Below are 24899 nucleotides of genomic sequence, written 5' to 3'. Positions count from 1 at the left end.
TGACTCATGTAATATATTACATTTATATTTATAAAATATTGGTTATATTCCCCGTGTTGTACAATATATCCTTGTAGCTCCACATATTTAATTCTTACATATACTTTTATCTGTTCCTATATCAAGATAGTCCCTTTAACTCAACACTCAACTTTGATAATGAAAGTGTAATGGAAATTAGAAGGCAGTGTTGGAATTTAGTATGGTACAAGGTTTTCATAGTAAGCACTTAAGTTCTTTCCAAAGTGAAGAAGGGGGCTACAGAGGAAATAGAGAGAGGGGGACAGTGAGACCACCACCAGCTAACATTGTGCTGTTTCCAGGAGGCTGTCTGAGAAATTTTTTTATTTTATTGCCAGAAAAGAAGCTCTGTTAACCAACCACAGTGGTTAGAAACAAGTGTAGATGAGATGGACCAGCTGTGGTCACCCAGAACACAAGGTGTCCTGGTAGAGGAATCCCAAGAGGTAGAGGAGGAGGACAGGGGCTCCTTGGAGCTGCGTGGAGGCTGCTGAAATGAGCGTGGCTGTGTTTCATGCTTCAGGCAAAGGCCAAGGTGGAGTTGGCAGCAAGACGGAGAAGACACTGGGTGACTTTGCAGCAGAGTATGCCAAGTCCAACAGAAGCACGTGCAAGGGCTGCATGGAGAAGATCGAAAAGGTGAGAGCTTTGGACTTCACCTGTCTGACTTTCTGGATTTCTTGTGTTGGATGTCATTGGATATCTCAAAAGAAAAGAAAAAATAGGGGCTTTAGGTGCTGGCTCAACACTAGTGGTTAAAAAATAAAGTGAAGATCTTAGTAGAGACAGGAGATGACAGTGACTTTTCTTCCAGGCAGGTCTGGCCCTGATTATTCATGGTCCAGTCCATGTACGTCTCTGCACCTGCTTTTAGGAGACCTGGGAGAGTTTGAAAAACATTTACACAAGGGCTCTCTCCTGGGCTCTGCAGTGGCTGGGGGAAAGCTGTGTTTTATGGTAGGATTAAGTTTAAGGAGTGTGTTTGTTCCCTGGTATGAGCCTCCAGGTTTCTTCCCCTTAATCAGGAACTTCATTAACCACCCTTCCCTACCAACTCTGATCCCTGAAGAATGACAGCTGGTCTGGCAGAATGACGGCTATCTGAGTAGCAGGGACACAGGTGGAGGGGTTGGCCTGTGCCCTTTAGCCTCATTACCCAAGATGCTTTGATCTTAGGTAAACATGCTGGTTGATTAATTCAAGGCATCGATTAAAGGTTTCTACCTCCTTGGTATTATACAGGAGATTGAGGTGAGTCAGTGGGTGTTTAGAAAGGAAAAACGTGAAATTGCTAGATCTTTTCCAGCTACCTTCAACCACAAGAATTTGAGGCAAAAGTTAAGGTTCCAAAGGGAATGCCTGAGGCTGCGTGCTGCTGAGTGTTGCTTGGCCTGAAGTGGAGTAGTGTCAGTGCTCCTTGTTCCGAGGTTTCCAGTCTGGGCTCACAGGCATGAAACTCACTCGGAATGTCAGGCCTGGGAATTGTAAACCTGGGGAGGATGGCAGGACTAGATTCTAGCTTATAGATAGTTTATTACTGCATTTTAGGGGGTCTTCATATGTGTAAAGAGACTGAAGAGTCTGGGTGGGGGGATTGCAGAAAGTCCCTGCTAGAATTGGGGCCTGCACTGGCTCCTTCTGAGCCTGCAATATAGCAACCCAGGCGTTGTTCTTAGGTCTGCACCAGGTCAGCAAAACGTCCTCAGGGTAATGCTGTTACTTCCTCACTTGCACAGGCAGCTAGGTAGGTGGGTAGCTGGTTGGACTTAACCCCTTCTTAAATGGGGTGCTGAGGCTTGAGGGTAACACAATCCTTGGTGGCATAAAAGAGCCAAAACCTCCCAGCACCCCTCCCATTGCCTTCGGTGTGGACCTGGTCACCCCTGGCCCCCCGATGTTTGACCATCCTTCCTTGTCTGTCTTCGGTAACACATGTGGATTCTCCTACAGGGCCAGGTGCGCCTGTCCAAGAAGATGCTGGACCCTGAGAAGCCCCAGCTAGGCATGATCGACCGCTGGTACCACCCGAACTGCTTTGTTCAGAACAGGGAGGAGCTAGGCTTCCGGCCTGAGTACAGCGCGAGCCAGCTCAAGGGCTTCAGCCTCCTCACCGCAGAGGACAAAGAAGCCCTGAAGAAGCAGCTCCCGGGCATCAAGAGTGAAGGGTGGGTGCAGGGGCTGGCAGGGTGGAGGCTTCACACAGGCCCAGAGTCCATATCGCTCCTGTGTTCCCCTTGCTGCCTGTCAGAAAGCTGGGGGGCAGCAGAGCTCTGCCCCTTCCCCAGCTGAGGCGGCGGGGGACAGAGCAGGGAAGGACTGGGGAGCCTGCAGTGCGGGTTCCTGCCGCTCCTGGAGGCCTGTTCCCTGTCCCGCATCTGACCTCCATGGACAGGCAGAGAGCACATCCCACTTCCCCCTGCTCCGTCTGAGCGTTCCCCTAAGCGGGAGTCCACCACCACCTTTCCTCTGACCCCTGCATGACCCACTTTCACATCCCCCTCATGTCCTCGTGTGTGGATGTGTCCCTGTGTGTCTGGGTCTCTCTTGAGAACAGCGCTGGGAGAATCTTGACTATTTTTAAATAGGGGAGTGGTGGGCAGTCGATAAGTTATCTGGTTGAGAGTTCAGAATGGTATGGGTTTCATACGGTGCTAACATTTAGGTCTGTGTTGATCCTGTGGACACTTCCTTCCTGTGTTCCCTCTGCTGGTCCCTCGGCCGCAGTCTAGTTGCTTGGTGACGAGCCCACTGAGGGGGGCGTGGCAGGGCTGTGGTGTACACTGTGCTCCTTGGACAGTGTAGGGTCGGGGTGACCCCACCTCCCCATCATCAAGCGGCCTTCGCGCAGTTTTTCAGTTCAAAACGCACAAGTTTATTGCACCGCACACGTGGCTCTGGAATGTGAAAGAAAACTGGAAAGTCGGACCCACAGATTTAAAAAGCCTCAGGGTGCTTTGACATGGGGTGTAGGTATAGGAGTGAACAAGCTCACATTTATGCTGTAACAACCAGAATTGGTTGAGCACTTTTGGTGTGCCGTGCACTATGCTAAGCCTTTTACAGAGGATATTTCATTTAACCATCACCACAATCCTACAGAGTAGATGGTATTCTTTTCCCTGTTTTTACGGATGAGGAAAAATGCAAGGGTTTGATCTCAGGCCTGTGTGATGGCTGAAAGTGAGTATTAACCACCGTGGCTGACCTGCCCTGTTTCTAGGGCCTACTGATGACCCTCAGTGCCCTCTCTTAGGTCAGGAGTGATGCTGCTGAACTTGGTCGGCAGCGTTTGCTGACCCGGCTGAGGCAGACTGGTTGGCAGCACCTAGACCACCGCTTCTTGTTGGGCTTTAAGTGGCAGCACAGCCTCCCCGGTCTGAGAACAGCCTCTTGGCCTCGGGAGCAGCCCTGTGTCTTAGATTGAAAGGCTCAGCGCCTGGCACTGGTGCTTTGTCTTTCTGCAGTCCCTGCCCTCAGCTGTGGTCTTACCTCTGGCATAGTCCCTGCCAGAACCTTCCAGGCCATCTCATCTGTGCTGCGCCGGGTTGTTCCAAGGCCCTGGAGGGACCGCTGGCCCCTCCTGGCAGCTGTGCTTCCTGAAATGGATGACGTCAGCCACAGACACTGCCTGAGCAGAGGGCCAGCTCCTCAGTGGGCAGCGCCTGGCTGAGCCGCAGGAGAATGGCCTTAGGATGCTGTGTCGCCGGAGCTGTTGGCTTTCAGGGCTTTAATGGCTCTGGTTCTTTCCCTTACATCCTTCCTCTCTTTCAGAAAGAGAAAAGGCGACGAGGTGGATGGAATGGAGGAAGTGGCCAAGAAGAAATCTAGAAAAGAAAAAGACAAGGAGAGTAAGCTTGAAAAGGCCCTCAAGGTGAGTCCCGAGCTGGGCGTCTCCTCTCGCCATTCAGTCTCAACTCTCTTCCTCATTCTGGGAAGAAAGTTCAAGGAGGTGCGTGTGTCCTGCTTTAATGAGAGCCTTAAAAATTCCCAACTTGATAGCTGTTGTTAAATAGCCTGGCTTTTCCCGCAGGTTTTCTTCCCTCCTCCCAAAGCAACAGTTCTTATGCGAAAGCACCCACAGTGGGCTCTAGGCGCCAGAGCAGCAGTAGGCGGGCTCGGCAGGAGCTGAGCTGTCGCTTCCCGCTCGGCGGCCTCACGCTGGGGTGAGCACGTCATGCTTCAGCCACACTGTGCGTCACTGTGCCTCCCGGGCCTGTAGCACGTTGGAAACTGCGTATTGAATTCAAGGATGCCACAGGTTCTTGGCACAGACAGTGGCTGGAAGAGATGAAGTTCCATGTTTTTTAATGAAAATCTCTTGTTAAAAAAAATAATAATAAAAGGCATGTATTAAGAGGAGCAAACTGCCCGTTAGATCAGCGGTCATAGACCAGAGAAATTTGTCACTGTGTTGGTTACGTGTGTGTCGAAACGAAGTAAAAATTGTTAACAAGAGAAAGGTGAGTGTTCGGGAAACTAGGGGAGAGCAGTCAGTCTCTTCTTGGGAATGTGATTTCCATGAGCCCTCTGCTGCGCTCTTACGTGAGTATTCCGTTTTTGCCGGTGGTGTAAAACATTAGAAGCATGTTCTGGTGTGGTTCCAGCTGCTTGATAAGAATCACAGATTCGGTGTGGTTGTCCTTCAATTAAAAATGTGTCAGTTTGGTGCCAACCCCAGCTGCAGTGGAGCTGGGGTGCTGTTTTGCATTTGCCCTTCGTGCCCATCTTCCCTGTCTCCAGGGTTGTCAGAGGTAAAAAGAAGGTCAGAAGCTGGGAACGCTGCCCATGGTCCCCACCCTGGCACACCCATTTGTGCTGGCCTCCCATCCTTGGTCGCGCAGATGAGATAGTTCTGCTTCTCTGATCTAACCTTATACCCTTAGACTTTTGCCTCGTGCTCCCTCATCTCCGTCACCAGTGGCCCAGCACGTGGCGCTGCAGGCAAGGATGTTATTGAGAGGCCCTTACAGAGGCTGGGAAAGGGCGCGTGTGTGTGATGACAGTTGTTGTCAAGCGAGTTAAACTCCTTCTCGCTCGGTGCAGAGAGGGCCGGCATTTTCATGTTTTGCAGAGGTGGTGGGGTCTGAGACTGAGTCGTGAGTAACTCGCCCACCACCCTCAGACAGGAGGAAGCTCTCCCCTGCCCTGCCTCTGACGTCGGGAGGCTACTGCCTTGCTGGCCAAGGTGGTCGTGAGAGTGCGTGCGATGGCGTGAAAAGTGTCCCACGCAGAGTAGGCGCTGCATGAATATTACCACTGAGGTTTAAAGTTCCGTCTTCAGAGGAGCTTAAGTCTGTTCCTCCGCGATTCTGAGGATTGAGGAGGTGGGAGGTGTTTGGGGATTGCCCCTGCTGCTCGCTTTCAGGTTGTCGAGGAGCCGCCCCTTCCTCCCTTGGGGGCCAGGTGCTGGGGCAGATGAACCTGGTGCTTCAGGCGCGTTCCTGTGTGTCCTGGGATTTGTCTCTGGGGGGCTGGTTCCGGGGACCCCGGCGCCTGGGCCGTGGCCTCCCCACCTGCCTCGGCCCTCCCTGAGCACCCGCGCCCCAGGCCGACACCGCGGCCGCGAGCTGGGAGCACAGCCCTGGGGATGCGGCAGCCCCGGGGCAGCTCAGCTGAGCGCGGGGCTGTGACTAGAGGCAGAAGCGAGCCAGGGTGGAGTCTTCCTCCAGTTGGGTTTCTTCCTTTGAGAAGGGCTGGTCTCTCAGCTGCTGGCTCTCGTGCACAGGCCCAGAACAACCTGATCTGGAACATCAAGGACGAGCTAAAGAAAGCGTGTTCGACGAATGACCTGAAAGAGCTGCTCATCTTTAACAAGCAACAAGTGCCCTCCGGGGAGTCGGCGGTGAGCTGCCTTTGTGTTACGGGCACCGGGAGCCGAGCGGCCAGGCCGTGCGTGGTGACTGTCCCGGTGGAGTGTGGGAGGCCCTCCGGGTGAACACCTGCTGGTATTAATTGGGAGTGAAATTCCATAGTCATGTTGCATGGTCATCGCCATCGAGGTCGCCGTTTGCGGGGGCAGGAAGGGGCAGGCGCTCAAGGACCGAGGTGGGCTGCACATCTGCCTCGTGTGTTCATGCCACAAACTTTGGCCCGAGGAGCCCTCTCTGCTGCCTTCGTCTCACAGACTCCCCGAGGGCTGCAAGGGCTATCTCCCCGGCAGGCCCTGCCCTGCCTTCCCTCTGGCGCAGAAACAGTGGATGTTCTGGGTTCTCCCTTTATTTCTAAGTCACCGCAGGGAAAGGGGAGCTGCAGCAACCCCTCAGGCATGGAAGTAAGGTCTCATAAAGCACAAAAATGCAAGCTCCAACTGTAAACCACCTTCTCCAGGGAATGTTAGGAACCTCAGGGCAGTCCCTCCCTTCTTTTTTAGCGAGTGGAGTCCATGCAGATTCTTCACCCCACATTGGTAAATGTCCTCTCCTGTAGCTGCTCCTTTCCTCCTTGACTTGCTTCTCTTCTTCACTGGCTTCAGATCTTGGACCGAGTGGCCGACGGCATGGTGTTCGGTGCCCTCCTTCCCTGCGAGGAATGCTCAGGCCAGCTGGTCTTCAAGAGCGATGCTTATTACTGTACCGGGGATGTCACTGCCTGGACCAAGTGTATGGTCAAGACACAGACGCCCAACCGGAAGGACTGGGTGACCCCAAAGGTAAGTGGGGGTGTGGATCCTGGGATATATTTGCAGAAAAACCTGGTCCCGTCTTCTGGGCTTGTCCACACGCCAGGTCACCACGACTGCAGAGCAGAGTTTCTCAGACCTCTTTACATCGAGGCCATCGTCATAATCAGATTATAGAATTATGTCCTTGGTTCTGTACATTTACAAACTACACAGATGTAGTACCAAAGCACTTCCAACTGGAGCACAGGTTTGTCCAACTGGTGTAAAATCTTGCTTGCAAAGACTGTGAATTACTTTTATTTCTGTTTATCAAGTGCCTACCCCCTGCCAGGCACTGTTCTGGGCACAAGGGACATGGTGGTGAACAAATGGTAATTCCTGCCTTTATGATGGGAGAGTGTTTCTCAGAGCAAGACATTTCCTTGCCTTGGAGCTAGATGGGGAGTTGGGTCCAGAGTTCACGTCTCCTGTTGATCTCTCTCTCTCTCTTGAATTCTCAGAATGTAAAAAACCTCAGTTGGGGGACCTTGTTAGGAACCGCGCTGTTGGGGGAGCCAGCAGTGTCTTGGGGGGCTTGCTGCTGGAAGGACTCCCCCGTGCCCTCAGACTCGGTGCGAGCTGGCACCCCACCACCTGGGGCTGTCGTGGGCTCCCTGGGCTTGGGATTTGATGTCCGTCAAGTTCCCTCATCGCCCGTGCCTTCTCCCCGGGTGGTTGAGCATTTGGACCAGTGGCACATAGTAAGCGCTCCATAATTGTTGCTTGTGGGTCCTGGTGGTACTACCACCTCAGCATCCAGAGCTGAACTCCACTTTCCCGCTTGCCCCTTCCACTCATTCTTTCCTTGCCTTCTCTGTTCACTACCATAATTACTGTATACGTATCTCTATACTTCTGCTTGCTCGGTTGCTCTACAACAAGTCTGACCTTGTCCTTTCCCCACCCTTAAAACCTTAGAGTGATTCCCCATTTCTTCTAGAAATATTTTCCCAGTTTTTCTGAGAATGCCATTGTTACAGGCCCGTTTGTGGTATTTGTATCCCTTTTAATATCTTAGGTTAGGAAAAAGTAAGATCATGATATGAACTATTTAGTATTTTATATGTCAGTTGCACTGCATCTATGTGTATTTTTAAAGGGTTATTTTAAAACGGTACCTACAGGTGCAAGACATTTTGTCAGGTGGACAGTGCTTGCTGCCCATGCAAATTCATGGATTTACAGACCATGGGTAGGGACTGTGCTGCCCCCAGGGGCTTGGATCACAGAATCACGGTCATCTCCTTAGCTTGAACTCCCCTCCCCCAAAGCCCTCCATGATCTGGCTCCAGCTACCTTCTGCAACCCCTCTTTCTGCCACCTTTTTTCTCCTCACATACCACTCACACCACCCCTACACATACACACACACACACTCTCTCTCTCTCTCTCTCTCTCTCTCTCTCTCTCTCCCCCTCCCTCCCTCCCTCCCTCCCTCTCCCTGCCCCTGACTTGGCAGGTCACTGCCTCCGAGGAGCCCTCCCAGCATTCCCAGTATTGCATCGCTTCAGCACGCCTCTGCTTTAGAAGCTAGCTCCTATGTAGAAGTTGCCTTCGTATATCTGACTGTCGGTCAAGGCTGAGCTTCTTTCTCAAAGGCAGAAACTTCTTCTAAACTCACTGTGATGTGTGGCACTGTGTTAGATGCCCAGCATACGTTTTATCCAGCAGGCAGTCGTTGACCATGGATCTAGCAGGGAGGGGCTGTTTCTTGATGGGAAGAAGACTTAGGAGGGTAGGGACCTGGTCCCTGAGCCTGGTGTATGTGATGTTTATTGAGTGACCACTTAGAGCACAGCCCATTGTGGATCGCCTGGAATGCAGGTGGACCGTGCTGGCGGCAGAGTTAATATTGAACACTGACTGTTGATGGGCTCCCTGCATTCACGGTCCTTTCTTCTAGGAAGGGAAGGGAATTGCCCTGATTTCCTTTCGGGTCATAATCTCTCTCCCAGGCGCAGAGGAGTCTGGGGCGGCTTTTGGTCATGGAATGGACATACGACCCCAGGAAGAGGCCTCTTCATTCTTGAGGGGAACAACTCCAGAATGAGGCCTGGGGGTTGTAATCAGGTTCCAGCAGTGGTTCCCTGACCAGATTATCAACTGGGTTTTTTTGTTTGTTTTGTTTTTGTTTTTTTAAGGAAAATATTTTTTCTCTTCAAACATCACAATACCAGCTGTATTATAAATGTAGAAGTACTGCAAATAAGCACCATATCAGCAGTAATACTGTGTTTCATACTAAAAGCCTCAAATTTTCCTATTTTGTGTTATTCTTTATCGTAAGAAGAAAAACATTCTTAAGTTCTTTTCTCTATCGGGTGGTTATTTCAAGGGAGAACTGGTTTCTTAACTAAAACTTACACTCCTTAGGAATTCCGAGAAATCTCTTACCTCAAGAAATTGAAGATCAGAAAGCAGGACCGTATATTCCCCCCAGAGACCAGCGCCCCGCTGGCGGCAGCACCCCTGCCCTCTGCAGCCTCAGCGCCCGCCACTGTGAACTCCACTCCCCCAGGTGCAGCTCCGGGCCAGCCTCGGGCGGGGGGCGGGGGGCGGGGGGCGGGGACTGGGGCCCTGAGCTTAGGGTGGAGAGGGTGTCTGTCTGGGTTCTTTGCTGGCTGATCCTGGGGGGAAGCTCTGCCCTTGTTCTCCCCATCCCACCCCCAGCAGGAGGAGGTAGGTTGGGGAGGGGGCTTCTGAGAAAGGCCAGGGAGACAGTTACCTGCGAGGGGCATTCAGACCCTCCTGCCTGACTGCGCTGCGCTACAGAGCAGCATTCCAGGGTCAGCCTCGTGCTTCCGGGCAGCCCTGCTCTCACCAGTCATCCTGAGCCTGATGTGATGCTGGGTCTCTGTCGCCTGCAGAGACCTGCCGTACGTGTGGCGGTCAGTGTCAGCGAGAAATACTCCACACCAACAAAGACAGTGAGATGAGTTTGTGTTTTTGTGGCAGAAGATACTGCTGTCTTTGTTTACTCAGGGACATGTGGCGTAGTCTAATGGTTACGGCCACCGTGTGCTGGCTGGAGGATGAGGATTCTTCCGTGAACGTGAGCCCAGCAGTGACCTCCCTCCATCCTCTGGGGAGGGGACGTGTGGGCGGTCATCCCGAGTTCACCCTGCTGCTTGCAGCCTGGGTCCAAGAGCAAGTGTGGTGGGCCAGGCGGGGTCGACGTCCGGGCCCTGCCCTGAGGGTCCTTTCTGCTTTCCCCTCACTTGCAGTTCACAGCTAAGTGATCCCGTTCCCTGCGGAGACCTCGGCCAACTTTCAGTTAAACCCTACGGGTATCCCTAGTTGTTCTCCCTCACAGGGACAGCTTAAAGGACTCCTCCCCACAGCATCTCTTGTGGAAATGTGTAAGCAGCTCTGTATGTTCCCGTTTGCAACAAACAGAAGGCACACCCCTGACCCAGGTCTTTCTGGCCGTGGTCAGCGCTAAATACCTAAAATGCCAGGGTTCTTGGTGCCTGAATCAGTTCTCTCAGCTCAGTGTGGTCAAGCTGACCAAAGCTTTCAGTGACTGCCGTGGACAAGGCTACTTTTTTATTTTATTTTATTTTAATTTTTTTTTGGCCAACGCCGCATGGCATGCAGGGTCTTAGCTCTCCAACCAGGGATCAAACCCATGCCCCCTGCAGTGGAAGCGCGGAGCCCTAACCACTGGACTGCCAGGGAATTCCCCAAGGCTAGTTTTTTTAATGGGGTTGATTAATAGGCATCCTGTGAGAACTGTAGTTTGCTTTTAGGCATGGGGTGGGAACAGAATGACAGAAGGAATTGGGAGTTCACACGACCCCGGCGTCCCACCCTCTGGCCAGCCTCCTGGTCCCTCCTCGTCTGTCTGTGGAGCAGACCCAGGGCGCCCCCGGCCGCCTCTGCTCGAGGCCTGCTGTGGAGAAGTGTCAGTGCAGGGCTTCTCCCTGGCCGGTCCTTTCGGTGCAGAGGACTGGGTACAGGTTGCTGTCCTGTCCTCTGCTTTCCTGCTACTCTTACTCTTTTCTTCTGTTTACGTAGACTTCTCCTCAAGGAGATCCCTTTCTCCCTGATCAAAGAGGGTGCTGAGGCCATTTGGGGGCCTTGCAGCCGGTCTGGCTCTTCCCTGGGAGCTGCCGCCTGGTCTCCTGCTCCCACCCTCCACCCCGGGCAGCAGCCCTGCCTAGTGATCCTTTTCTCCCATCCCAGACAAGCCGTTATCCAACATGAAGATCCTGACTCTTGGGAAACTGTCCCAGAACAAGGACGAAGTGAAGGCCACAATCGAGAAACTCGGGGGGAAGTTGACGGGGACCGCCAACAAGGCCTCCCTGTGCATCAGTACCAAAAGTGAGTTCAATCTGCCTGTGAACCAGAGGGATCCCTGTCTCTTGTGGTTGTGTTGAGAATTAAATGAGGTGAAGTGCTGAGCGCAGTGTCTGACACACAGAGGGACCCCAAAAATGTGTCTCTTATCATCGCTGGCATTGTTCAGGTTCTCTGTAAAGGGATGTGGGCACTTGTACTTGGCATTGCTGCTCCGTGTTGTGGTCTATATTCACGTATCTAAAACTCCCAAGTAAAGACTGTAGCCTACTCTTCTCACCTTGTTCACAAGATGTTGGTAGGTTTGCCTCCAGACAAAAAGTTCGCAGCTTAAGCAGGTTTGGAAAATGCAGAGATAAACAAAGGTGAACAGGTTTCTTTGCAGGCTTAATATGCCGACGACCATTGTAAGTCTCCAAGGCCAGAAAACAGTGCACCGCTCTTCCCATGTGAATCTGACTTCGTTTCTCTGTGTAATACCTGTTAACATCTCGTTCTGTAGAAGGGTTTGGAGAAAGCAGCTCTCACTCATCACACCTTAGAAAAAGGGGGATGTTGCTGGTGAGAGACGATTGTCGAAATGAACCAAGGCCCCAAGCACTAGATCTTGAAGGAGAGGAGAGCTGTGGGTGACGAGGGTTGGGAAGTACCCAGCAAGTAATAACTGTAGTGATTTGAGATTTCAAAGTTCTTTCCCTCCGATTTGAACAGAGGAGGTAGACAAGATGAATAAAAAGATGGAGGAAGTAAAAGAAGCTAACGTCCGTGTCGTGTCTGAGGATTTCCTCCAGGACATCTCCGCCTCGACCAGGAGCCTTCAGGAGTTGCTCTCAACCCACCTCTTGTCCCCCTGGGGGGCCGAGGTGAAGGCGGAGCCTGTTGAAGCCGTGGCCCCAAAAGGGAAGTCGGGGGCTGTGCTCTCCAAGAAGAGCAAGGGCCCCGTCAAGGAGGAAGGTGAGGCCCCGAGCTGCCCTGCCCTGCCGTGGCCCCATCCCGCCGGGGGCCGTGGCCTCTGCCAGGCTGGCCAGGTCCGCCTGCGCACAGCCTCTCCATTGGCGCCCGAATGGTCTGTTGAACGCTGCCCACACCAGTTTTCTCATTCGTTTTCCCTGGGCGCAGGATGGTGCGAGGCAGCGCACAGATGCCATGTTGACATCTGACACAGGTGAAGGTGACCCACTCGCCCTGCCTGCCACCTTCCCCTTACTTTTTATTTATTTTTAATTTAATGTTTGCATTTCCCTATCCCCTTCCAAGGTACCAACAAATCTGAAAAGAGAATGAAATTAACTCTTAAAGGAGGAGCAGCTGTCGACCCTGATTCTGGTAAGGAAGCGGGAGTGAGCAGAGTGAGCTGTGGGCACCCCGTTGGTGAGGGAAACCGCGTGGGACACGGCCGCGCCTCGCCCCCCGGCCTCAAGGCTCCCCGGTCCTGAGAGCGCACACGTCTTGTGGGGAACCTGCAGACCCCCTTCTCCCTGTGGGAATCGTCACAGGAGCTCTGTCCGTGACAGGTCTGGAACACAGCGCACACGTCCTGGAGAAAGGCGGGAAGGTCTTCAGCGCCACCCTCGGCCTGGTGGACATCGTTAAGGGAACCAACTCCTATTACAAGCTGCAGCTCCTGGAGGATGACAGAGAGAGCAGGTGCACCGGGGGCGGGAGCGGCCAGCAGAGCTGTGCTGAGAGGCTCTCAGTGCTCCTGGGGAGCCAGCCACCTCATGAAGGGCATGGGTGCGTCGTGAGGCCTGCAGTGAGGGAGGGAAGAGGCCCTCGCCCCGGACAGCCTTTCTGGCCTCACTCATCAGCGTTACCTCGGGCTCCCCAGTTACTAAAGGCGCTTGGGTTTGCATCTGTTTGTATGTTTTATTTTGAACATAGTGGAGGCAGGTAAGAGCCAGTTCTGGGGTGCTGAGGGGCTGGGCTGGCTTGGCCACGCACTCTTTTCTAGTAGGGGCAGTTCTCTGCCAAGTCGATGGGCCCTCATTGCAGCCAGCACAGAACAGAAGCTGTATGTAAGTGGGGAAGGTGTCTTAAGTTCTAAGGGTGGGGGGGAAAGCCCTTTCATATATCAAACTGACCTTTCCTTTTTAGCAAATGAAAACAATTTACACATTGGAACTCCAGGAGATCCAAAAAGCTTTCCTCGTTAAAAGGCAAACCCCTGTGAGAGTGGCAGCCCCCGGGGGATACAGTCAGCGCCCGGTGCATCTTGGCCAGCCGCAGGTTGTAGGCAGTGGCAGGCTCAGGCTCTTCACATCCCTTCAGCTTCTCACCAAACCTTGCATTGAAAATGTGAATGTCAGAAGTGACCCTTAAAAGAGCACACAGTATCTGTGTGGCTACTTAAAATTTCTGAAGAAATAAAATCCTGTGTCGTTTAGTTTACTACCTACTCTTGTTGGAGATTTGAAGGTCAAAGTAGGGTATCTTGCTTGTAAAACATACCTTCCAAAAGCTAGATGTGTATTGGAGTGCAGGAGAAGGGATAGGGTTTTTGTGGAAATGTGCCGAGTGCCAGAGTGTGTTAAACAACAGGCAAATGAGAACAGAATTGTCCACCTCCAGCAAGCAAATTCTAATGGTGATTTTGGACATGGGCGTTATTCTGGTGGCCTAGATTTATTGGTTTTTAGAGGGAAAGGACAATGTGGGCTGTTAGAGTCAGAAGGTTTTTTTCAGGATAGGTCAGCGTGGTGTCTTCCAAACATTTCCAGAGGGAAATAACCCAGCAGAGAATGAATTTGTATTTCTCTGGGCAATAGCCCAAAAAAACAGCAGGAAGCCCCAAATCTTCTTTGAAATCTCTGGTTTTATTTTTAAAATGCATCTGAATCTTTCTGGGTTTCCGATATATCTGTGTTTATTGTGATGTAAAACTTAACTTATGCATGATTTCCACTAAGAAAAATGACCTCGCCCAAAGCTAGGCAGCACAGCCCGCAGGGTACCCAAGACTTGGCCCTAGATTGAGATAGAAACTGAAGATGCTAGCTGGGTCTGTAGGTGGCTGACCCTGCAGGCCAGTGGCCCGCCCCCTCCCATTTCATCACATCTCAGCCTCTGATCTGAGCCAAAGGTTCTTCATTATTTTTAATACATGTCGTTGATGGTTGCATCACCTTGAGCGCATGACTTCCAAGTGTTACTTGCCGTGTTTCTTTGGGGAAGAGAATTGGATATTCTTACGTGAAGGTCTGTAGGCCTCAGGATTTACTCCTCAATTTAGGCTGCCAGATCCAAGGTTAACCTGTTCTTTGGTACTTTTTATAGCCCATTTGCCAATATGATTTGGAAGGGCATTTTTTAATTACTTTAAACTTACAACGCTCAGTTTAATAAGAGTAAAATAAAGGTCCTTCATTGTAATACCAGTTCCTTTTGTTCCTCTTTGTCAGTCACCATCATTTTGGGGTGTTTGCAGTTGTTTCTCCCTCAAGGGGAATGGCAGGGAAGGGAAACTCATTCTGAAATACAACAGGCTGACCCATGAATTTGTATCTGATGTTCCTCCTCTCCTCCCACAGGTATTGGATATTCAGGTCCTGGGGCCGCGTGGGCACGGTAATTGGTAGTAACAAACTGGAGCAGATGCCATCCAAGGAGGATGCCATCGAGCAGTTTACGAAATTATATGAAGAGAAAACCGGGAATGCCTGGCACTCCAAAAACTTCACAAAATATCCCAAAAAGTTCTACCCTCTGGAGATTGACTATGGCCAGGTAATCACTTAATGCTCTTACACCTTCTAGTTCTGGTAAAAGGAAGGGACACTATTCTTTTAAAAACATGCCATGGATCAGATGGCATCATTGGTGAATCCTGTCAAATGTTTAAAGAATTAATACTGGTGCTTCATAAACTTTTCAAAAAGAGAGAAGAAGAGGGAACACTCTTCAAATCATTATGTGAGACCAGTATTATCCTGATACCAAAGACGAACAAAGACATCACGAGAAAACTCCAGTCCAATATCCTTATAAATATAGATGCAAAATCCTCAACAAAATACTAACAAACTGAATCTAGCAGCACATGAGGATTTATGCACCATGACTGAGTGGGATTTATCCCAGGAATGCAAGGTTGGTTCAACGTGCAAGTCAAGTCACTGTAATACAACATGAATAGAATAAAGGACAGAAGCCACACAGTCATCCTAGTAAACATAGAAAAGGCATTTCATAAAATCCAGCACCCTTTCATGAATAGAATCTACACCGTGAAATATGAGATGGCGCTTAGATGAGAACAGTGTGAGCATTTGTAAGACTGTCAAGGAGGAACAGTCTTTGAATTTGCTCCCTAAACACAACAGGGAGTAATTCACAGATTCCAGGTGGTTTCTTATCTGAAGCTATGTTGAATCATAGATCACGTGACTTGCTTTATCATCAAGATAGAATTATAGTGATTTGCTCCAGTAGGTCCCAGTTTTTAGTCCCAAATTATTTCCTAATAATTTCCCATTATTTATATTTGTTGCTTGACCATCTGCCTATATATTACCAGACAGCCTTCCGTTGTCTCTTGGCTGATACTTGTGGCCATTGGTTTTGACAAAATGCTTACCTTGTTTTTATTTTATTTTATTTATTTTCATTTTTGGCTGTGTTGGGTCTTCGTTGCTGCACGTGGGCTTTCTCTAGCTGCAGCGAGAGGGGGCTACTCTTCTTTGCGGTGGGCGGGCTTCTCATTGAGGTGGGTTCTCTTGTTGCAGAGCACGGGCTCTAGGTGCGCAGGCTTCAGTAGTTGCAGCACGTGGGCTTCAGTAGTTCTGGCTCGCAGGCTCTAGAGCGCAGGCTCAGTGGTTGTGGCCCACGGACTTAGTTGGTCCGCGGCACGCGGGATCTTCCCGGACCAGGGATCAAACCCGTGTCCCCTGCATTGGCAGGCAAATTCTTAACCATTGTGCCACCAGGGAAGTCGCACCTTGTTTTTATATGAAAACTTACTGCTTTTATAATGGGGGGTGGTGCACGCTTATTTTGCAGAAAGAAAGAGATTTGTAGATGGTACAGATTTAATTCCAAATTTTTGAGCCGTAACATGTCTTCAAGGGGGAATTCTCTAGCTTATAGAGAGTGTCATGAGCTCCACCATTAAAAATAGAAATTAGCTCTTATATAATGTTGAGGTGGAGAACTTGGAGTTTAGAGTTGCACAGACTTGGTCTAACTCAGCAGTGCCCCCTACTGAGTTTTTTTTCCCATTTCAAAAATATATACAGTTGAACAACACAGGTTTGAACTGCATGGGTCCACTTATATGTGGAATTTTTTTCATTAGCAAATACTACAGTTCCACACAATCTGTGGTTGGTTGAATCCACGGATGCAGCACTGAGGATAGGGAGAAGCCAGGAATATGGAGGACCAACTCTGTTATTCTCGGATTTTCGACTGCACAGAAGGTTAATGCCCTTAGTCCCTGAGTTGCTCAAGGGTCAACTGTATTTGTTTTAGAAAATTTTGAGAAAGAGAGAGGCACAAAGAATTAAAATCATGGTATATGTCTTTATATACTTCTTTCACTTCACAGCTACTTTTCTCCACTGTAACACTGGAGTCTTTCCTTACATACTGTGTTGCCACCACCAGCTTTTGGCCTTACTGTTCTAGGAGCATTTCCTCATGTCTTCTAGAGCAATGCTGTCCAACAGAGAGAGATAGGCAGCCACTTAGGCAATTTTAAATATTCTAGTAGCTGCATTTTAAAAAGCAAAATGAAACAATGAAATTAATACTAGTTATGTATTTAACCCAGAATGTCCAAAATACTATCATTTTGATACATTAATATCATTGAGATATTTGTACCTTTTTTTTTTTAACTGAATATTTGATAGCTGGTATATTTTTAGCTCTTACAACACAGCTCAATTCAGAGTGGTCACATGTCAAAACCAGTGACTACTGTAGTAAACTGCACTGAACTAGAGCATCATTTCTTAAGTCTGTATAGAATTCCATCCTGTGGGTGGCCATTATTTGTAATTTACCAAACAACACTCTCCCATGCCCCAATTAGATATTTAGATTATTTCCAGGTATTTGCTATAATGATGCTGATATACTTATCTCTGTGTTTGTTATCATTAGAGATTGAGCTACCAGGTCACAGAGTATATGTATTTAAATAAGGCTTTTTAACATACTGATAGTTTGCCTTCAATGAAGTTATAACTAGAGCAGGGGTCCCCAGTCCCTGGGCCACGCACCAGTACCTACTAGGAACCGGGCCGCACAGCAGGAGGTAAGCGTCAGGCGAGGGAGCCAAGCTTCATCTCTATTTACAGCCGCTCCCCATCGCTGGCGTTACCGCCTGAGCTCCACCCTATCAAATCAGCGACAGCGTTAGATTCTCATAGGAGTGCGAACTCTACTGTGAACTGTGCATGCGAGGGATCTAGGTTGCGCACTCCTTAACGCGCGACGATCTGAGGTGGAACTGAGGCGGTGATGATATCGCTGGGGAGCGGCTGCAAATACAGATTATCATTAGCAGAGAGGTTTGACTGCCCAGAGACCATAATAATAAATCAGTTGCTTGCAGACTCATATCAAAACCCTATCAATGAGTGGCAAGTGAAATCAAGCTCAGGGCTCCCACTGATTCTGCATTATGGTGAGTTGTATAATTATTTCATTATATATTACAGTGTACTAATAATAGAAATAAAGTGCACAATAAATGTAATGCGCTTGAATCATCCTGAAACCATCCCCCCACCCCCAGTCCGTGGAAAAATTGTCTTCCACAAAACCGGTCCCTGGTGCCAAAAAGATTGGGGACCACTGAGCTAGAGGATAAGAATGCATTTAAGACTTGTGTTGAAAACTTGTGTTTCAGCATTAAGAGTAGATGTATTGTGCCCCTGACAGCAGCAGCCCTGAACACTAGCACACAGGTTCCTCTCTGCAGCTTTGTTAAGCCAAGCAGATTCCAGGCTCAAGGCCCAATGCCAGTTACCTTCATTCAAAACAAATACCAAACACCGTTAGCTGTTAGGGACACCGTGATGGTCATAGTCCCTGCCCTTGTGGGTTCAAAAGTGAGAAGGGTTAAGGCGTTTTCCGTATAGCCGGGTCTTGGCTCAGCCTGGATTCCCCAGATGGCAGGGGTAAAGGCCTGTGCTAGTAGAATATTAGGAAGAGCAATCCCAGGGAACAGGCGTGAGGGGTGCAGACTTGGGAGGGTTGATGCTAGGATGCGCTTTAACACTGTCAAGCTGCCTGGCAGGAAGTTGGACTGTTAGCTTGGTCCTCTGGCACTATAGAGAAGGCTGTGTGGATTCAGTCTTGGGGGAGGCAGGGCAAGAGAAGAAAGGAGACAAGATTTGTCCATCAGTCCAGTGTCCCCTGGGTCCAAGATCACCCTTATAGCTGCCCAGCACTTCCAGGTTGGGCATGAGTGGGCCCCGGGCAGGTTCCCAGTCCCAGGGCACCAGCAGCCCCGGCGAGGGAGGAGGTGAGGGCATGAGGGGAGTGTGGGTGTCTGCGGGTCTGCCTGTACAGAGCTGGATGCTTCAGTGGCGTCTAGAATAAGAATCTGGAGCAGCCAAGAGGACTTGGAGGGGTGCACAGGAAGTATCTGATCCTGTACACACTCATATATGCTTCTCCTGGCAACTAATGCCAAACCTTTTTGATTAACAGCTTTTTTTTTTTTTGGCTGGTGGCACTCCGTCCTGTGTCCTTTCTCTGCCAAACACCACCACCACTTTGCTTGGGTTGTTTAATTGTGTCCCTTCCTGATTTTCTTTTTCCCTAAAGGATGAAGAGGCAGTAAAGAAGTTGACGGTAAACCCTGGCACCAAGTCCAAGCTCCCCAAGCCAGTGCAAGACCTCATTAAGATGATCTTTGATGTGGAAAGTATGAAGAAAGCCATGGTGGAGTATGAGGTTACTGCACTTTCGTTTTATTTGTGAGCGTTTGCTGGGGTTGATGATTTGAGTGCCGAGTTGGCAACGAGTTTGGTGGCTGGTCTTCAGCCTGAGACATGCAGGAGCTCTGAGGCCCGGGGTGCCTGCTCTTTTGCAGAGGATCGTTGGCCTGCTGTGAAATAGATGGTGTGTTGTCCCCTGGGTCCCTAGACCCACTTGCACTTTTCCCCTTGTTGCCATGATGGAGTGTGGACATGGTCTTTTGTGGCCCAACCAAGCGGGCCACCTGGAGCTGTCATGGGAAGTCCAAGACACGGCCCACTTACAGTAAAAGAACTGCTGTAACCAGCACTGACAGAAGTGCAGAGAGCTTCTGGCACTTGCTTCATCAGATAAAATTCATACCAGCTGTTTTTAAGAAGAGATTGGGCTGGGTGGGATGGGGGTGATGGAAATGTTTTTGTCCAGGAAAAGTGGCGGGGACCCTGGCCAAGGCCAGGCGTTTTCAGTTTGTTTCCCTGGGAAATGAGTGCAGAAGGGCCCCTTGTTCTTGCTGCCTCTGGCATCAGAGCTCTTGAGTGCTGACCCAAGGGGCAATTCCCACAGAGGTCGTCCAGGCGCTGCTGGTATCTGGCTGGCAAACAGACTCTCCCCTCTTCTCCAGCCACCGAGCCCAGAAGCTTCAGGCTGCTCTGAAAAACAAGCAGGGACCAGCAGAGAGAGCAAGAATTGCAGATCGGCCTTGGGCATTACGCCCCTTCACCGCTTGCTCCCTCCCTGCTTCTTCCCGGGGCCTTCCCAGAGGCTCCAGGCAGCCTTGGAGGGGGGCGGGACAAATCTGGGTGGTATAAACCACTGGCAGCCTCTCTTCCTCAGCCCGTTATCTCCCTGTCTGGAGCTCAGCCTGGCAGGACTGCTCAGGCTCCACTGTTGTTAGAAAACAGAGTGTTGGGTCACCTCCTAGGAAACCCCTAATGGGTTTGAAGATAGCCAGGGCTTGTACGGACATCTTGTTCAAACAGATAAACAACCCGACTTCTGTCTGGGAGGTCTGACTAGTTTGAACAGCTTGTGGGTGGGCTCACCAGGAATGCTGGCAGAGGGATGTGCGGGGAGGAGGGCAGGAGGCATCTTCGTTTCATTAACGTTTCAAAAGAAATGTCCCACGTGTCATTTCCGGCTTCCTGTGCTGTGGCTTATCTGTGATTCATAGAATTTCTCAACTGTGATCAGACCCAGTCTCTTTCTGTGAAAATGACATTTTTTTTTTTAGCTTGTTTTACACTCAAGACAGGGAACTAGTTCATTAGCAGGAAGCAGAGGGCCAGGGGCCTGCTGCTGGAAAGCAGGCTGTGTTGAGAATGTGGAGGGTGGGGCGCCCACTCCCAGCCTGATGGGCCAGGTAGATGAGTAAACATGGTACCCAGGGGAACTGAGCGCTCCCTGTGAGGCAGGTGAGTCCTGAACCCAGAGCAGAGTCCCAGCCGAGGCTGGGAGGGTGTGTGCTGTATCCAGAGTCCGGGCTACATCTCTAGAAGCCTCCCTCTGGCTGCAGCTGTGGCTCTCAGGGCCCTGACCCCAAGGCATCTCTCCCACTTTTCACTTTCTCCCTAAACGCAGCTGCTGTGGAGCCCCTGCCCCCAGCCCAGCCCTCGGGAGTGGAGGCAGCTTGTGTTGGTTGAGCCCTGTTCCTGTTCTTGTGGCCTTTGTGTGTGTGTTGAGGGTGTCGGTCAGAGAGACCAGGTCTTTTTTTAAATAAACACCAAAATGAGACAGCTCAGGGAAATCGCTCCCCTCAGAGCATGTGCTCTCCCTCTGGTCACACTGCCCTTGGTCAGAGCATCTTCCGGAGTTCCTTCTTTAGAATTGCTTTCGAGCCAACTCACGGTCCATGCTAAGGTCACTCTGTTCTTTTATTTTACTGTGGTCTTGGCTCAAAGTACATTATCCACCTTCTTCCCCGGACTGAGCGCCAACTGTTTAACTCCTCCCAGAAACCGGCTCTCCCCTGGGGATGGACAGTACGGAGGGTACAGAGACGCTGACATGCCATAGCTTGTCGTCATTGGACGCTGTCACCACTGGCCCCTGATTGGTTCCTGATGGGCTGTGAGCACTTTCACATCCTATTTCATTTAATCAGCATAGTGGTCTCATCTCTCAAGTGCTTGTCCAGCTCAGTCTTTGTTCCAGGCCCTGCAGGTGCTGGAGATGTCAAGATGGGCAAGGTGCAGTCCTGGGGCCGGGAGCTCAGAGGGTCCACTGGGAACAATCCTGGAGACAGTGGCTCAGGTTTCAGAGTGAGGGGCCCCATGCTGCACTGAGGCGGGAGAGGGGCCGAGCCAGCGTTCGGGCAGGTCACTGCCACAGGGAGCGGGTGCCTCGCTCGCTAGCTGGCGACCAGACCTCGGCCCCCAGAGTTCATGCTTCTGCCGCGGCAGCCCGCTTGCCGCCTCCCTGGATGCTGGTTCCCAGGGTATTGCGAGCAGCACTGTCGTAGGGACAGGTGTTTAACCTGTGGGGTGACTGACTGGAAGGGCACACTGTTGATTTGGTATAAGCATGTGTGTTCAGGAGTGTGTCCTTTTAAAAATCATTTTCACTGCTTTATGGTTCTTAGTTTCTGGGTGGGAATGGCCTTGGCTCTGAGACCCCAGGGAGGGTGCACCTTCGTCCTCACTTTGGAATTAGATGGGAGTCCTGCTGTGTCACCTTCTTCCAGAAGTGTGGGGCTGTTTCAGGCTGAGTGCAGGGGTGGGCGAGCCCTGCTTGGCTTTATCCCTGCCGTAAATGCAGTGAGCCGGAATCTTCCCTCACAGACTCCTGTCCCCTGCATTGGGGGCGAGGCTGCAGAGCCTGTGGAGCTGGGTCACCGGGTCTCCCCGGGAGGACCGGAAGGACTTGTGACTGCTTCTGTAAGGGCCCAGGAGGCCTGGGCTGCTGCTTGGTCTGGCTCTCCCGTCATCTCGCTGCACAGTGCTTTCAAAGGGAAAAATACCCCTGTCTCCTCAGATTGACCTTCAGAAGATGCCCTTGGGGAAGCTGAGCAAAAGGCAGATCCAGGCTGCGTACTCCATCCTTAGTGAGGTCCAGCAGGTAAGCGAGGGTCCAACCTCTCCTCCAGCTGCCCGGGGGGTCTCCTGGCTGGCCTGTCATGGCAGGGGGCGGTGGAGAGCATGCAGCAGTACATTTACTCAAGGTTACCTGAAATAGACGTACTGATTCATGATGATTTAGATGTTTTCAATTCAACAAGTATGACAAGTGCCTGCCACTTGCAAAAAGATGGTCGCAATACTAATGAATTAGCAGTGTTTTCAGTTATCAGCTATGCAGTAAACTCCCTATACACCTAATGAGGAATTTCATTCTCCTGCCTCATAAAAATGTTCTGATTTTATTTTGTGTGTCCTTAAGAGAAGCTGAGTTTATTTTGCAGTTACTAGGAAATCATCAAATAGGAAGTTAAATGTTGTCTTTCTTTCATTTATGTTCATTCACCATCAATTTGCTGAGCATCTCCAACGTCCCCCAGTCCCCGGAGCCTGATTTAAGCCTCTGCCCTGAAGGGGCTGGAGGGTTCCACTTGTATTTGGGAGTGGCGTGTGAAAGAAGAAAAGCACACAGGAAGCTGAAGTGGGACCAGGGAGATGGGCTCTGGCTGGTGCTGGAGAGGAGGCCCTGAAATGTAGCAATTAAATCTGGTTACAGCCGGTCCTGAGCAGTGACCCCTTTCCTCGTTACCCACTGCCTGAGACCTGAAAGGCTTTTCTCAGCCCAGGCTCTTTCCTGTTCCAGAATGCTCAGGTGGAGGGGCTGGGGTGGTGTCCTTTGCCCATAGCACAGAGCAAACTGCAGCACAGGCAGAGGTTTATGGTGTGGACAAGCCCGTGTCACAGTGAGAAGCAGACTTGGAGCTTCGTGCCTGCAGGGTGCCGAGTCGCTGCCCCTTTACCGTCCTGTGGGCCCCTAGGGTGCCTGCCAAGTATGCAGTGACTAGTGCAGCTCCTCCACCGCTTTGTGCATTTGCTGAGCACCTTCTGCATAGAGCACTGATTGGCATTGCAGCATAGGGAGGGGCTCGCCTTTCTGTGCCTGGCCCTGGCCCTCCGGGGGCACCAAAGACGAATTCCCCACCTTACAGATGAAGGTCAGTGGCCAAAGGGGCCTGACTGAATTTGATAGCAGTGGGGTTTTTTCTCCCTTTCAGCATTTTATTACAAAATGTTTACAAACATACAAAAAGTTGAAAGCCATGAGCCCACCACCTAGATGCCGCAGGTGACGTTTTGCGGAGTGGTGGAGGTTTACGTGTCTATAACTACACAGCTCTCTGTACAAGTGAAGTTGTGTACGAGAAGCCCCGTGTGTGCCAAGCCGCACAGTTTGAGGATGAGATCCTGCCACCACCCAGTTGAGTGACACCCCAGGAAGGAGGTTTCCTGGCCTGTGCGCACCGCAGGCTGCCTCGGGACTCGGCTGCAGCACCCAGCTTCCAGAGGAGAAAGCCCAGCCAGGTGCTGGGGACTCAGTGCTGCTTCAGTCTGTTCCCTCTGTCCCCTCTCCTGAAGGCAGTGTCCCAGGGCAGCAGCGACTCCCAGATCCTGGATCTCTCCAATCGCTTCTACACGCTGATCCCCCACGACTTCGGGATGAAGAAGCCTCCGCTCCTGAGCAGCCCAGACAGCGTGCAGGTAGCGCCGACGCTCAGCAGGGGCCCCGGGCCCCGGGCTCCGCAGGGCTGGGTGTCGCTCGCGTGCCACTGCCCCTCCGTGTCCTGATTCCTGAAGGCAGCGGCCAGTGCCGGAGGCCCACCACTGGGCCCTCGTTTTGAAGTGGGGTTTCTACCCGTATTGGGAGCCTGCCCAAGGGTAGAACGGTTGGCTTTTCCTGCCCTTGCTGGACCACGTCAATCTGGGGGAAAGGAGCCTTGTGAGAGGGGGAGCGTCTTCCTCCCTGCTTCCCCTGCCTGCTTCATAAGGGAGCCAGTGATCAGGCCCCACCTGTCAACCAGTGCGTGCAAGAGGAAAGACCGTTCTTACCATCACCGTGTGGCTTCTGCCTCTTCTCCCCCAGGGAGCCAGCCTCCTTAGCATTCCAGAAATCCTTAGGAGTGTTCACTGTGAACAGATGTCGGGCTGTCCCTGAGCAGCTAGGAGGCACCTCTTCACTGTCTGTGTTGGACGTTACCTGGGTGAGTCTTTCTCTCTCACCTTGGTCCTTAGCTCAGGGTTTTTCTTGTGTTCCTCCAGGCCAAGGTGGAAATGCTGGACAACCTGCTGGACATCGAGGTGGCCTACAGTCTGCTCAGGGGTGGTTCTGATGACAGCAGCAAGGACCCCATCGATGTCAACTATGAGAAGCTCAAAACTGACATTATGGTAACAGGGCCCGCCCTTTCTGAAGCATCCAAACCCCTCGTCCCAAGAGCAGTGGTCCCCAAACTTGAATGTGCGTCAGGATCTCCTGGAGAGCTTGTTGAAACAGATTGCTGGGGTCCGAGGATTGACCGTCCTAACAGGTTCCCAGGTGTTGCTGCTTGTGGTACTCTGAGAACCTCAGAGCATTTCACCTGTAAAGAAGCACCTTGTTTGCGAGGCAGGCTTCCAAGTCAAGGCCTCAACTTAGTGTAAAGACCTGTTTTTGTGGGGCCTTAAAGTTTTGTTTTTCCCCTTAATCTAGAGAGGGTCTCTGTTTTTGGAGGTTGTTGAGGTGTGAACTCTGCAAGGTCTGTTACTGGTATCCTACTTCAGACGTAGAAGCGCCTGATGGCAGCTGTAATAAAACTATGGTGCCTGGGTTCATGTCGTCTGGAGTCGAAGTGGCTCTGTTGGTGCACATAGTCCTTGAACTTGGGTGTGCTGGAGGCTTGGGCAGCATTCACCCTGCCTAGGCCACCCGGTGGAGAAATTTTTGCCTCAGCTCCGAGCTTGCCCTGGCCTTGAGCCTAGTCTCACATCTCCCGTGTGCCTCTCACTTCCTCAGCCCCTGTGTCCTTCCCTGCAGTGTTAGGAGGTTCAAGTGCACT

The 24899-nt window shown here is 51.1% G+C and overlaps 1 protein-coding gene across 1 annotated transcript in view; it reads left to right on the top strand.

Moving 5' to 3' along the window:
• PARP1 (poly(ADP-ribose) polymerase 1) overlaps positions 1 to 24899 on the top strand; it is a 42014-nt gene that overhangs the window by 12023 nt on the left and 5092 nt on the right. The window contains exons 3-17 of the mRNA XM_082426301.1: positions 545 to 660; positions 1972 to 2186; positions 3793 to 3892; positions 5747 to 5863; positions 6494 to 6670; positions 9056 to 9200; positions 10868 to 11008; positions 11696 to 11938; positions 12242 to 12310; positions 12499 to 12631; positions 14512 to 14707; positions 18761 to 18889; positions 21884 to 21967; positions 23443 to 23565; positions 24124 to 24252. Coding sequence (XP_082282427.1) covers positions 545 to 660; positions 1972 to 2186; positions 3793 to 3892; positions 5747 to 5863; positions 6494 to 6670; positions 9056 to 9200; positions 10868 to 11008; positions 11696 to 11938; positions 12242 to 12310; positions 12499 to 12631; positions 14512 to 14707; positions 18761 to 18889; positions 21884 to 21967; positions 23443 to 23565; positions 24124 to 24252 — 2117 coding nt within the window. The remainder of the gene's footprint in view (positions 1 to 544; positions 661 to 1971; positions 2187 to 3792; positions 3893 to 5746; positions 5864 to 6493; positions 6671 to 9055; positions 9201 to 10867; positions 11009 to 11695; positions 11939 to 12241; positions 12311 to 12498; positions 12632 to 14511; positions 14708 to 18760; positions 18890 to 21883; positions 21968 to 23442; positions 23566 to 24123; positions 24253 to 24899) is intronic.

The sequence above is a fragment of the Balaenoptera physalus genome (genome assembly GCF_965194825.1).
Source record: "Balaenoptera physalus genome assembly, chromosome: 1".
In the NCBI taxonomy this organism is placed as follows: Eukaryota; Metazoa; Chordata; class Mammalia; order Artiodactyla; family Balaenopteridae; genus Balaenoptera; species Balaenoptera physalus.
This window is presented reverse-complemented; position numbering and strand designations above follow the sequence as displayed.